At 41.6% G+C, this 14,070-nt stretch overlaps 1 protein-coding gene across 8 annotated transcripts in view; it reads right to left on the reverse strand.

Moving 5' to 3' along the window:
* Positions 1–2,107: 2,107 nt before the first annotated feature.
* cacna1ha (calcium channel, voltage-dependent, T type, alpha 1H subunit a) overlaps positions 2,108–14,070 on the reverse strand; it is a 137,192-nt gene continuing 125,229 nt past the window's right edge. For 5 of the 8 annotated variants that reach the window (XM_079645683.1, XM_079645686.1, XM_079645684.1 and 2 more), the window contains exons 33-38: positions 12,563–12,684; positions 10,719–10,877; positions 10,367–10,507; positions 9,468–9,642; positions 7,213–7,370; positions 2,108–7,127 (exon numbers count right to left, since the gene is read on the reverse strand). In XM_079645683.1, the coding sequence (XP_079501809.1) occupies positions 5,883–7,127; positions 7,213–7,370; positions 9,468–9,642; positions 10,367–10,507; positions 10,719–10,877; positions 12,563–12,684 (2,000 nt within the window). In that variant the 3' untranslated portion in view covers positions 2,108–5,882. The other 3 variants (XR_013801851.1, XM_079645687.1, XM_079645688.1) reach the window with 3 other exon arrangements.

Here is a 14,070-nt window from a genome sequence, read left to right on the forward strand (position 1 = left end):
TTCTGGACAATAATCTCTATTAGTTTTTTGTAAAAGTCCTCCTTATCTTCCTGTAGTTTCAAAAGTGTAGTTTGTTGTTTGTGTCTATCCGTCTCTGCGTAGAATAACAGTAGCAACAAGAACCTGTGGGCTCACGTGCGCCCCCTTCAGTGCGGCAGAGGTTATGGCTGCCTCTCCTGCTGCTTTTTTCATTGCCGTTATATGATGAGACCAGCGAGCCTAAATATCATATTATACGTTAAATAAGTTATTTAGAGACTATGGATGGCGAGGATAAATGTAATAAAGGGATCTACAAACATTACATTGGTGACCTACAGTGAGATGGTAACAGGCATGCGCTTAGGGCCCGTTTTCCAGCCAGTTTCTGTGGAGTGACACATTCTGAGGTGAGGCAGAGCTCATCTGTGCCTCACCTCACCCCACAGTAACTCGCTTGAGCGCGCTCACAAAATAAGTGCCCGCGCTAAATTAGTGCCCGTGCTCCAGCAAGTTACTTTGGGCTTACGAGGGGCAGAGCTCGTCCCTGCCTCACTTCTCATCGCTACCCGTAGTTGTAGCGGAGCTCGGCAAATTGGCTGATTTTGACTTTAAAAAGCGATTGGAATCATACATAAATCACACTTACATCATAGATTAGTGGAGACATTTTATTATTATTACTATTTAGTTTTTCTTTAGTTGTTTTTCAGTTACATTGGAGTATGACAGGTGAGGCTCTGCCTCCCCTGACTGCACGTCGCTGCTTATTTGTTGCACTTCTATGTTCTAAGAAATTCTGGAAGTGGTTGCAGCCAATTTTCTAGGGGGCGGTTTAGAACAGGTTAAACTTTAAACAACATCTTTTTGGGGGACATAACGTCACAATAATCTTTCATGAATTGCAAACACACTTTGAAAGGTTACATTTCAAGACGAAAAAACAAGGACAACAACTGTTCGTACTGTCATATGCTGTTTTATCGTAGACCTACTTTTACTCTTCTGGTAATAATAAACATCAAGCTGTATTAAAGAAAAGGAGGGAAACTTTGGAATTCGCAACTAAACCATGAACTCATTTGAAAAAAGGTTAACTGAAGTATTTAAGTAGGGTATTTTCCAAATAGACTTCTAGAACTGGGGATGGCTGCATGGTAGTGAACTGTCAATAAAAAGTATTCCCTGCTTTAACTGTAAATCTACACCATATCGAACATGTATTGAAGAAGACTTTAAATTAATTTGGTTACTTTTTATTTACGTGTTAAACCAGGTAAAAAGTTGGTCAATTTCCTCAGACTTTTATATAATTGGACTATTTGTGCAACCAGAGGAATTGCCCCGTATTAGTGAGAATTCAAGTTTGAAGCACTTTTTCATTGACTTGCTGTATTTCAATTTGTGGTTACTCATCTCCTTACATAACCCCAGATACTGATACATCTGCAATAATGTAATATTGACTGATGCACTGTATGGCCCTGGATGAATAATCGCACATGCTCTACACCAGGGGTGTCCAAATTTACGATCTGGGGGCCAAATACAGACCGCGGACCATTTTGAATCGGCCCTCAGCAAATTCAAAAAGTATAATGACTTAAGTATAATAAACTTCTGCTTGTCTTATTGTACTTCTTAAATATTTATGTTCAAATATATTACATTAAGAAGCCCAATTTTCAAATAAATTCAGTCCATTAAAGTTGAAAACATGTTCTAACAAGTCTAAATTGATAATAAAAAAAGCCCAATAACAAATGTACATAACAACCTTGAACTAGACCCTTCATATTTCCTCATATTATAAGCAAACTGAAGCTTCTGTTTTAAGGAATGAGCTGCTAACAAAATAAATGAAACCCTATGGAGAGCTGTGATGTAGGCAGTTCTTTACTTACAACATTTTCAAGTATCAAGAATAATTTACCTACATTGGATTGATTTTTCCAACTTATAACTGAACTTAAGAGGCAATATATCTCTAGGGAGTGGCCCAGTCCTTCGTATATTTTTCTGTATGTGGCCCTCGGTGAAAAAACTTTGGACATCCCTGCTTTACACAGAAGGAATGAATCAATAATGTGTAAATTAACACCAACAAAAGAAATAAAACAGACATGTATCAGGAATAAAAAAATCTTGTATTTTTTAATTGACAGGGAAACATCCTTCAGGACAACGGTTGGTCATCACACAATAATCAGCAACGATACAATGTAGAGAGTCCGACTGTGTGTCGAGCCTTTAAAACTCCTCCCCTGTCCCCTCCCTTCTAATGGAGGGCTTATTATTGCAGACACTCTCCTCTGACAGATAAAACACACCTCCTCCCCTCCTTGTAAGGCTTGAGGGGGTTTGGGGGTGGGGGTGTCTGTGGGCAATCACTTAAGGGTTGTAAAAATAAATAAAGAAAAACACAAGGCTTCTGATTCGTCAAGTTCTGTCACAGTTTGAACTTTTTGGGAGCCGGAGCAGCTCAGTGTCACCCAGAGAACACGACTCATCTTTATCCTTATCTCAGGGCGGAGGCTACCCCTACATTAATATACATCAGTTAATTAGCTTCACCAGAGTTCTAGCATGTTTAGAGTATTAGGAGAAAACAGTGAAAAAAGGCTCACCTCAACATTAAATAACGTCGGTTCTGAACAAAAATAGAACCAGCTATGTTTCCATGTCTCTCTAAAAATCTGTATAAAGACAAGCTCTGTCCTCATACAGCAAATAACCACCTATTGCATTGGAAAATAAAGAATAGGGTCATTTAATCAGCCCAGTGCAATTAGGTAGTCAATCTACAAATGGAAACATCTGAAAATGCAAATATCAAAATCTCTAAAACATCCAGATGATTCTTTCCCAAAAGATTTTTTTTTTCGTAAATCAGAACATGCAATAGTCAAAACTGTTTCCTCAAAAACAGGATTTAAATACTGAGATCCAAAGATCTGTAAGAACAATTATGCAGTCACTCTACCAAACTGTGTCGATTAATATGGCGATACGCTGTAGATCGGGGTGGTCTGCACTAAGTGGGACAGAAAGAGGCCGTCTTCAGACTACTTAAAACATCTCATTGCTGACCATCTATCCAGGAAGAGGACACAAAACAGGACAAAGCGGTTGCACAGTAACAGTGTGATCGACCACATACTGCATTCAAAATCATTTTTAAACCAGGGGACGACCAACTGTGCCATGTACAGGAGGGAGGACAACATCTCAGAACTGGAAGAATAGCGCTATCAAAAGATTAACAAGCTGCGTTCAAGAGCAGCAACCTTTTTTTATAACTGTGATTTTATTGTCCAAGAGCTTTTCATTCTGTGTTTGCGAGAAACCAAACTTTATCGAACTTTGAAATGATGACAACCAAGCATCACGCTGTGGTACACACCGGTCAAGATGTGTCGTAAACTGAAGCTAACATAAACAAGTTTCTTCTTTTTTCTTTTACATGCGTACTGCTTGGGAGATTTAAAGGTGATGCGGATGTTGAAGGAGAAGCATAATCTGATCTAATGTTTATAAGGGATTTTTTTTTACAGCCTTTTAATGCTATTTTCAGCATGTCAGCCAATTTGAATCGGACAAATCACCATAACAAGATCTGTCCTTTTATTTAACTGAATTCCCACAAAGATATATGACATTTCAATAAACTCAAAGGCTTAAATACGAGTTTTTACCAAATATCAGTCGTTAATCTGCTAATCAATTAAACACAATTTGGTTGCCAATACATATACATGAATACAATTTAAGTATTTGAACACTGGGTCTGTGGTGATGACGGTGCAGCATCAAAGCACTTTGGTTTCCACTCAAATCACTGAGGAGTTGTGCATCTTACATGCTGATCACAAATAAATAAAGACGCCACCCGGCCAGCTGCCTTTAAAAAGAGGAATCAGTAGTAAATGAGTAGTTTACAAGCATGCTTCTTTATGTACCTGTGCCTAAACCAGACTGTGCACAAAATAGACTTAAATACATATTGTGCTGTGTCGTAATAAAGGTATGGCTCGGCAGGAAAACAATCACGCACTGGAAGGAAGATGCTGTTCGTTCACACCATATATGGGGATGCATGACATGTAGGTAATACATATGGTGTTGTCTTATTACGATCTAATGGGGAAAATAAAATTGAGGGGTGTAAATGAGAGTCCTCCCTTCTGTTTACAGTAACGCCAACATATGGTGGGCTGGAGCTTTTTTAAATAAATCTACAGTACCTAACACTGCTTACAGCCCCACCCAGGGGGCTAGTACCTACAGTAACACTACAGATATAAATACTCTCAATCATCATAGAAAAATGGGTTTATATCATATAGTAGTTCTACAGTATGTACTAACACAAGAGAGTGGTTGTTTTTTATGTAGTGGAATTCACTATATTCTCCACAAGTATATATTATTATTGCACTCTGGCTACACATATTTAATAAGTTAGTTTGGTTGTCTTTTGATGCACAGAGAAACACTAACTGGTGTATCCAGCATGAAAACAGCTGCAGAAGGGGGGGCTCAGAGATGACTTTTTAAGGATTCTAAAATTGATAATACAGGATTTTGTTAGTGTTCTAAATGTTCCTTTAGGTAAGAAGTCAGTTGTATACTTTATCTGAACAAATAAATACACTGAAGTAAATCATTTAGTTTGTGTGTTAGATATAATGCTTCACTTCACTACAAGAGAAATATTTTTGAAGAAGAGCCGCATTTAAATTGTGACGTGTGGAGCTAAGCTAGGTCTCAACACATGTACACAAAATGTCAACGCTGAAAAACCTCTTTAAATGAATTTGGCTTGCATCACTGAGCCCGCCTCTTTAGGACTGTCATTTAGACAGCCAATAGACAGAAATCTGAGACACAACTACAGAAACACATCACATCCCTGTTCTCTTCTTTCTCTTTTTCAAAAATAGAAAAATAAAATCCCACTCCTCGACCTCAGCTAGCCTGTTGAGAGGAGGGTTGATCTCCCTCGCTGCTCTCCGGATTTTGAAACGGAAAACATACATTCACAAGAGGACGACAGAGGAGAAAACAAGCAACTTGAAATTCAAATTTGTGTGCAAAAAACATTTTAGATCTCTATAAAAATATGTGCATATGGATAGAGCTATTTTTAATCTCACCAAATACAGTATTTTCCTTTATTTACACTGCACAGATACACAAATAAACATACACTACAGCTCTGCCCTGCTTCCCCTCTCTCTCGTTGCAGGCGTAAGAACAACATAGCCGACTTCCATGACAACAGATTTGACGATACTCGCACATAGGAAAAACGCAGACACGCTCACACACACACGTACGCAGACACACGCTTCTGCTCTGATCAATGTGATCGAGGAGCAGAGGAGGGGCAAGCAGAACTTCTGTAGAAAACCTGAAGTTGCATATCCCACAATTCCCCCCCCCCCCCCAACGCTCGCATTTCACAAAACCACTTCCTGTGTAAGGTCAGAGGTTGTCAGCCAGACGCTGCTTCCTGATTGGCTCGCGTGGGTAGGGACAGTGTGTCAAAAAAAAAACTTTGGCTACGGAGTTAGGTGGCTTTAGTCCTGGTGTGTTTTTAGTATTAGTCCCAAACACACCATGTACAGTGGGTCGTGTTAGACCGGTACAGCCGCCGAGGATCTGCTGTCCTTTAAGCTGCGGAAAATAAATCCACCGTGTGTTATTCTAGGACTGTACCAGCGTCTCTGGAAAGAATAAACCATGTCTTTTCTAGTCGTCGAAGCAAAAAAAATAATCCATCTCCCAGATAGCTTTTCCCTCTTCTTTTCTCCCCAGCACCAATCTCTGCTGAGAGGGCGCTCTACTCCGACTTCAGAGATTTAGGACCAAATAATTCCTGAAGGCAAAAGCCCAGACGTTCATTGGGCGGTCCTACGATTCTTTGCACTGAATCCCGCACCGCTCCCCAGTCTGTTGTCGAAGGGGGAGGAGCATGTGGCCGTGTCGGCGTCTGACAGGCCGGGAGACAGGCCGCTCATGTATCTGGACTGCGGTTGGTCGAAGGTGAACTGGGGGAGGGGGATGTAGTCCTGCCTCGCAGCGGGGGAGAGGGTCTGCGAGAAAGACATGGGGACGAGAGGTGCGTGCGGCTGGATGAAGATGTTGGGGCTGATTGGGATGTGTGAGGGCGTGGAGGCGTGAGACGGGGTGTAGGTGTGTGTGGGAGTGGACGCCCGGGACAGAGTCAGTGTGTGTGTTGGCGAGTGTGTTTGCAGCGGCACGTGGACGGGCGTGAGGGGGGTGTGCATCGGGGACAAGTCGTACGAAGGCGTCCTGCGTCTCAACATCGTGCTGCAGTCAGACAGTTTAGGGGGCGAGGCGATTTGGGGGGGTTCCCTCTCTGAAGGCGGGTGGATGGATATACAAGGGGGACTCATCTTCTTCTTCCTGTGGCCGCCCCCGACCGACTGCACCCTCAAGGGGAACGGCGGACCGGACCGGGGGGTGAAGTCGCAGTCGTCCCCGGTGATGAAGGCCTGAGGGAGGCAGACCTCGATGGAGTGGCGGCGGTGGTCGTCGGGGTAACCGGCCGACAAAGATGGCGGCTCGTCCGTGAAGCCGTGGTTGTCCGCGGTCGACCCCTTCCTGAAGTCCGTCAGCCCCGCCCCGAGGAGGCTGAGCGCGCTCCTGGAGGAGGAGGGAGGCAGCGGGGGGGGCGGGGGGGAGGAGGAGTCGATGTAAGGAGAGAGGGAGTGGCTGCGTCCCACCTTACCCCCCGCTCCCTCCTCCTCCTCCTCCCTCCACCTCTGGCGGGCGGAGCTGGTGATGTGACACACCTCCTCGTCCGCCGGGTCGCAGAGGGAGACGCCCGAGGGCTGCCGGGGCCTCCGCAGGCGGGGGGAGGGGGGCGGAAGGAGCAGGAGCGAGGGGGAAGACGGCGGAGGAGGGAGAGGGGAGGACAGGAGAGGGTGAAGAGGAGAGGGGGGAGGGAGGGGGACGGCTGAAGGGGAGCAAGGTGGAAGAGGTGAGGGAGAGGAGGGAGGAGGAGGAGGCAGGGGAGACGGGGAGGACGGGTGAGGAGAGAGGGGAGGCAGGGGAGCAGGGTGGGGTCTCTCCTGTTGCTCATAACTCTGGTACTCCACAGAATCCAATTTCACTGCCACCTGAAACATGAACAAAGAATCAACACATCTATATGAGCGGTTATATTGCAATATGTGTTTTTGGAAGTATGAAGGAATCCGTCACCTGTCTGCGCAGGGCCCGTGGGGAGGGGCTGGGCGTGGGAGGGGCGATGCGGGGAAGGGTAAGGGTGGGAGGTGACCGAGGGTAAACAGGGGAGGCGTCCGGTACCTGCAGCAGAGTGTGACCCTCACACGGCTGGGAGTGGACCGACGTCACCGAGCCTGGAGGTGTACACGTAGAGATTTAAAATCACAGCCATGATATAAACACATGGACAGAATCACAATGCAAACACATGCATTGTTGCACATGCATATGCAAACACATTCGGACTATTTCCTTGTACTTTGGGAGGATTTAAACGTATTTGAACCGGGCCAGGATTACAAAAACACTTTATTTTGATAGGCCTGTTGAGCAACAAGAAGGACAGGGACGTTTTTTGTTTTAGCTCATTAACAAATGCTTCAAATGTGCTGTGAAAATAAAGTGTTTTCTGAAATCAGATCATCAGCACATACAGTAGGTCATCAGTTCAGTAGCAGAACTATCATTATTAGGGATAGTCACATTTCCTGGATAATATTCTGCATTAGATCCTGGTTACATCAACACCTCCTAGTGGCAGTATTAAGATCGTCATGCCATCAAATAAGACGTGCCACAGTTACTTACAAGTGTGCAAAAAGATCATGAATTTCATATATGACCAATAACTGCTGTGAGATTGTGTAACCAGGATCTTAGGCATGTCTGCACACACAGGTCCAGTTCACCTGTGAGTTCAGATGGAATAGCATTGCAGCAAAGTCAGAGTTAGATCTTACACAAGTTCATTTTCATTCGACTTTCAGGCCAAGCTGTGAAGCCACTTGATTATAAATCCAACACGTTTAAATCCGACAACAGACAAAGCACCACAGGCTTTTATTTCTTAGATTAGCTTTGTGGCTTTGCAGCTTGGCCATTAAGTAAACGGACATTCTGGTAGAGTGTCCAGCCATTCAGTAGCTAAGCAGATGAGCCTGTGTGAAAGTGGCACAGCTTCACATTGAGCCAGCTCATCGGCTGCAGTCAGTACCTTGGGACAGAGTCTGTCCACAGCCTGGCCTCAACATGCCTTTAGATTCTGACTGCAGATAAAACAGCGCTCGTCAGTGCTTTGGGAAATGTTTTCATGAGCATGTTTATTCTGCTTCTTATTTGTCTTTGTTGCCTTAATGACCCAAACAAGACCTAGAGAAAAGCACCATACAGGTCATGTCATATCAAAGTGATGTGTATTTGCAACTGAATAAAAAAACAAGTCTACATACACAAAGGATGATATGAGGTATATTTGTACCAGGTTGTATTACAAATGTTGAATATTATTATTGATTATTAAATATATGTAAATTATAAAATGAATGATTGTAAAAGTATTTACCCTTTTACTAGGACACACTTTACAAGTAAATCATTCAAGTGTTTCAAGTTTAAAAGTTGTGTATCTTAAAAAAAAATTATAAACATTTTACTTTCCAATGCATCAAAGGTACTACTGTAGTGGAAGATGTATGTTTCAGAACCATTTAAACATGTACAATAAATATATATATTTCGACATTTGAGTGCAAATGGTTCTCAAATATATTGAAATGCTTGTAAATAGTCATTATCAAACTATCTATGGCATTCCTAACTGTGCTTCGAATCCTTGAATATCATAGTTACCATCCTAATAAAGAGGAATCTTGGTCGGTGCCAACAGCCCTGGAACTTCAATCTGTGCACAATGATAAGGGTCCGGTAACAAAAGCTGTTACTCTCTATTATTTGTATTCAGTAGTGTCATAAAATGCTCCAAAAGGTAGGATTCTGGCCTCAAATGCGATGAAAACCCCATGTTCACTATTCTAATCATCATTTATCTCACATATAGTTAACAACTAGATATAAGAACTTCTTAAACTTCACTCCTTCAGTAAAAGGACTCTTAAACCATGGCATTGGTCCGATGAGGCTGTAGTTTGATTAGTTAGTTAGTGAGTTTCAATGTCAGTGTCAGGCCTCTGATTCACCTCACATTAGATTATAAGAAAACACTATTTTACAAAACATACATTTTACATACGTACAAAAAAAAAATAAAAATAAAAAAGAGATTACCACATTATACAGCACATCTACAGTATTTGTACAGTATGTGTATATTCTTACAAATAACATAATTGTATGCATTGTGCAAGAAGCTGGTTAAGTTTACTGAGCACGACCTGTGTCTATTAGAACAATAAACCAGGCTAAAAGAAATACATTCTTATTAGATAGTTTACCTGAATGCTGGGGCTGGGGGCTGAGCTCTACCTCCTCCAGAGGGAAGGGGGCGCTGGCGGGCCGCACGGGTCTGAACATGTAGCTGTCGTTAGGCAGAGAGTGCATCCTGGATACAGACATCTTCCTTGACGACAGCAGGTCCGGGTCGATGTACTGCACCTCCTCCTCTTCCTCCTGCGGGGGGAGACAGAGACCACTGAGTCCAGCACTGCCTGTCTCTGTGCAGGAAACTGACTTATTGCAGCAGATAGTGTTATACAATGGATGCAGTAAATAAGAGGAGCATTCATCCCTAAATACACACTCAGTTTCAGGGTTAGTGTAGGCTGTGGTGGAACGTCACTTAGTACATTTGCTATAAGTATTGTACTTACTGGCAGTAAAAAAAGAAAAGTAGGTATTTGTACTTTATCTGAGTGTTTTAAGTAAAGCCACTTCAGTCAAAGAAAGAAGGTACATTTTATTTTAACAGATTTATTTAATATCTAAAATAACCACTTTCTTAGAAATGAATGGTTTTTCCAAAAAGATCAGTTAAAATGTTTTAGAGTTTATAAAAATGAGGTTTTGTTAGAAATTATAATTGTCAATAGTTTATGCAATGACAGTTTTTTAAGAGATTGATAGAACATTAATTGACATCTAAAAAAATATGATATTGAACAATTGTGATTTTTTTATGATATTTTCTTTCATTTATTTTAGATTTCTCTGCATTGGGTACTCTGATCTAAGTACAATTTCCAGATTATACAATTTACTTAAGTATCATTTCCAAAAGCAGGACTTTAGCTTGTTGAGTATTTTTGCAGTGATATTAGTACAGTGTGATATTGGTGCTTTTACTAAACTAGAGGGTAGGAATACTTCTACCCCCACTGAGTGTACGTCTCCCTACCTCTCCAGGTGAATTTGGGCACGGCCCAACGTAGGTTCCTGCCACTGAGCTGTTGTGGGAAGTTGTGCTTAATTTGCGTTGCCTCTCCATGGCCATCTCCAAGGCGATCTCTGCATCCATCTCTGCGTCCTCTTTAGCTTCCTGCAAAAGTAGAAGTTGTTTCCCTTGATTACTACATTGCGTTCCATCCATAAAAAAGTCAAATAAGTAATGAGCCAGAATAAAACAAACCAAAAATGTCATCAAACTATGATTTATTTCAGTATGCGATGAAAAATGTACGAATATATATACATATTTTGTTCTCGCATTTGGCCCACTCTCTTGGTGTAAGCCTCTGTATTTACTGTACCTTGTTGCTTTCCTCCAGATGTTTCATCAGAACAGCCACCACCACATTGACCAGCACAAACTGCGCCATCAGCACAAAAGTGACAAAGTAGATCGGAGAGATCAAAGGCAGGTAGGTAAGGCAGTTTAGTTCCTCTGGATGACATTCCCTCAACGTGTCCTTAAAAGACAAGGGGGAAGGTTAGAAAGAAATGGGGAGAAGAAGTGAAACACAAACATTATGTGGATATACACTGTCTGTTCAATAAACCTGAGGCTATTTCACAAAGCTCTGAAATATTAAAGGTCCCCCATCATGATGTTTTTCATCAATATATTATAGGTCTCAGATATATAAAAAACATGTCTCTGAATTGTTTGGCTCCAAACACCAAACAGATTATTGCAGCATCCCATAATCCCCTCTGTTTCAGCCCTGTTTCAAAAGTGCTGATTCTCTGTCTGTTACTTTAGATGAAAATAAGGAGCCCCTCCCCACGCCCCTCTGAGAGAGATTTGGTTAAAAATAACACAATGGTGCTCTAGCAGGAGATTCAGGTGATAAGGTGGGGGGTTACCTTGGTTGCTGATTGGCTAATGGTTACACAAGCCAAAAAATCGTTATGACATCATAAAGTGGCCAAAATCTGATCAGCTCATTTTCAGACAGGTTTTTATAGAAATGGATCAGGACAAAAAGAGAGAGAATATTTTTTCCTGAAACTTTCAGAGTCTCTTCACGAGGAGGGGACACATGTTGATGTATAAAATACATGAAAAAGTTGCATAATAGGTGATCTTTAACTTTTGGTTATTTAATATGGAGGCTCATTGACATCATTGGATGATTTGAAATCTGGAAGAGTTGAAGGAGAAACAGGGAAAGTGGGAGTGATTGTAGGGCGTTAAAACGGCAGCTGCTCTGATTCCTTCCTTACCCACACGTCCACATCTGCTGCTGGGACACTTGAATTTATACAGTGCAAGTGTGCATGTGTGGTGGCAAAAACTGAACAGCCCTCCCCTGTTTGGTTACATAATCTGCAGATTGTTAAATCAAGTGATGACAAACCAGTTCCAGGAGGTGCTTGATTAAAATAAATGGGGCCTCCCTGTGTATGCATAAGTATGTATAAATGTTGCCCAAACATTTGAATAAGAAAAAAAAGAGGTTAAATAAGGAAAGGCTTTGACTGGACAGTTTTGCCTGCAATCTACTGAACATTTAAAAAAGGAAATGATTGAATTGCTTACACCAATATACACTTCAAATGACTATTCAGCACACTGGATACTGTATATCACATCCCCAAAAGTAAATAATCTGCAGAAAATAAACATAAGGTCCAATCCACAAAAGTAACATTATTAGCCAGACAGGAAAAAAAAAGAAATGCTCAAAGTTGTTCTAATTCGTTAGCGTATTTAAATATATATTTTCGAGTCAATTAACGATTACATCAGTATAACATTTCTTAATTAAGTAAAACTCGAGATGATAAAGTGTTGACGTTGCTCGGCTCTAAGCCACTTTATTATGTCATAATTGGTTTTGGAGGTCATTGCTCTGTCTGTGGTTATGAGATAAGTAAGTCATCATGTATTTGTATTTGTGTGTGTGTGTGTGTGTGTGTGTGTGTGTGTGTGTGTGTGTGTGTGTGTGTGTGTGTGTGTGTGTGTGTGTGTGTGTGTGTGTGTGTGTGTGTGTGTGTGTGTGTGTGTGTGTGTGTGTGTGTGTGTGTGTGTGTGTGTGTGTGTGTGTGTGTGTATGTGTGTGTGTGTATGTGTGTGTGTGTGTGTGTGTGTGTGTGTGTGTGTGTGTGTGTGTGTGTGTGTGTGTGTGTGTGTGTGTGTGTGTGTTCATACTTTCATAATCCCATTCCAGTTGTCTCCTGTGGAAACTCGAAACAGAGTGAGGAAGGCCATCCCAAAGTTTGCAAAGGTGGCGTGTCGACTCAGACCCTCACATGGGTTGTCCTCAGTGCACTCTAATCGACACACAAACATAAAAAAGACATCAGTTACACCACTAAATAGCGTGTTGCAGGAATGAGTCCAAAACCTGGGAATTATTTAGCATTTTGGGTCTTCCTGGTTCCCTCGTATCAAAGTCAATGGTTTTTTAATCAGATTTTGTTTAAATGCCCGAAAAGATCTGCGGTTAAAACACAAGCTTACGAGATTTTCATGTTTTGTTCATGTATGCATGAATGACGTCAGTAAACACCCCACTCGTGAATGGCTGAAGTTTTTAAGTGTCTTTAAAAAGGCGGTTGCAAACAAGTGACTAAATAAGACTACTAACGTCATCTTGCTGAACATTAGCCGCATTTAGCTTAGCGTTGTTGACGTAAAGTCATGTGACTGTTAGTTCATAGCATAAAGTTAGATATTTCCCTTAAGCCATTGCATTAGCACTTAAACTATTAGTGTAAATATGTTTGCGACAAATGGTGTGTTTGCCGAGGAGCTTACTTTCTTCGATATTCAAAAAGCCGATTGAAAACTCCCTTGCTTTTTGTCAAGAGAGCCCTTGCGATGTTAACTTCTGGGTTGGCCTTCAAAAATACATCATTGCTGCACCACTTTTTAGACATGGTCGTTACAAAACAGCAAACAGAGATAAAAGTGAGTATAAATGATAGTATACGTATCAGCACCCCGTTTAGAAAGTCCTAATGCTTTAGTCGTATGAAAGCAGCGATGACTGAACACACAAACAGCTGTCCCTGTGGACGTGGCAGAGGAGGAGAACAAAGTCTCCGTCTGTCTCAAGGTCAATTTGACAGAAAGCCCTCGAGAGCCTCTTTACAGAATCAAAACAGTCTGAAAGACTTCCTCCTTTGTTTCCAGCCCTAGGTCACATTAGCAGGAAGCTGGAGAACCATGAGAGAGTCCTCAGAGACTTGTCTACCTTGTTTCTTATTCTAAGGATCAATCATCAGGAGGAAAGTGAGAGGTGTGTAGCTCAGAGGAACTGAATACGGCAACAATAACAAGCATTAAAGTAACTCTTGAAGTTTTATTCATGCGTACTAAACAGCACCCTTTGAAGAGGCACAACAATTAATTTATAAAACCATAGAGCTTCTATCAAATAAACTAGAAGACACAAAATAAAACCAGAACAGTTTTATTTTGCCAGCTACATCTTTGCTAACTTTGCCATGTTGTTTTTCAAAAGACTTTCCAGTCAACTGTTATTCTAGTGGGGTACAAATAACTTATTCCCCTTAAGTCTGAGTCATGGCCCAGTGGTCTGAGGGCGGGGCGGGAAATGGAGATTCATCCGGCCATTAGGTATAAGAGATCAGTAATTTAATTTAGATTCAAATTGAAATGTAGAAACTAATAGAAACTTCCTGCACTAAAGT

Source organism: Notothenia rossii (assembly GCF_949606895.1).
Source record: "Notothenia rossii genome assembly, chromosome: 8".
Taxonomy (NCBI): Eukaryota; Metazoa; Chordata; class Actinopteri; order Perciformes; family Nototheniidae; genus Notothenia; species Notothenia rossii.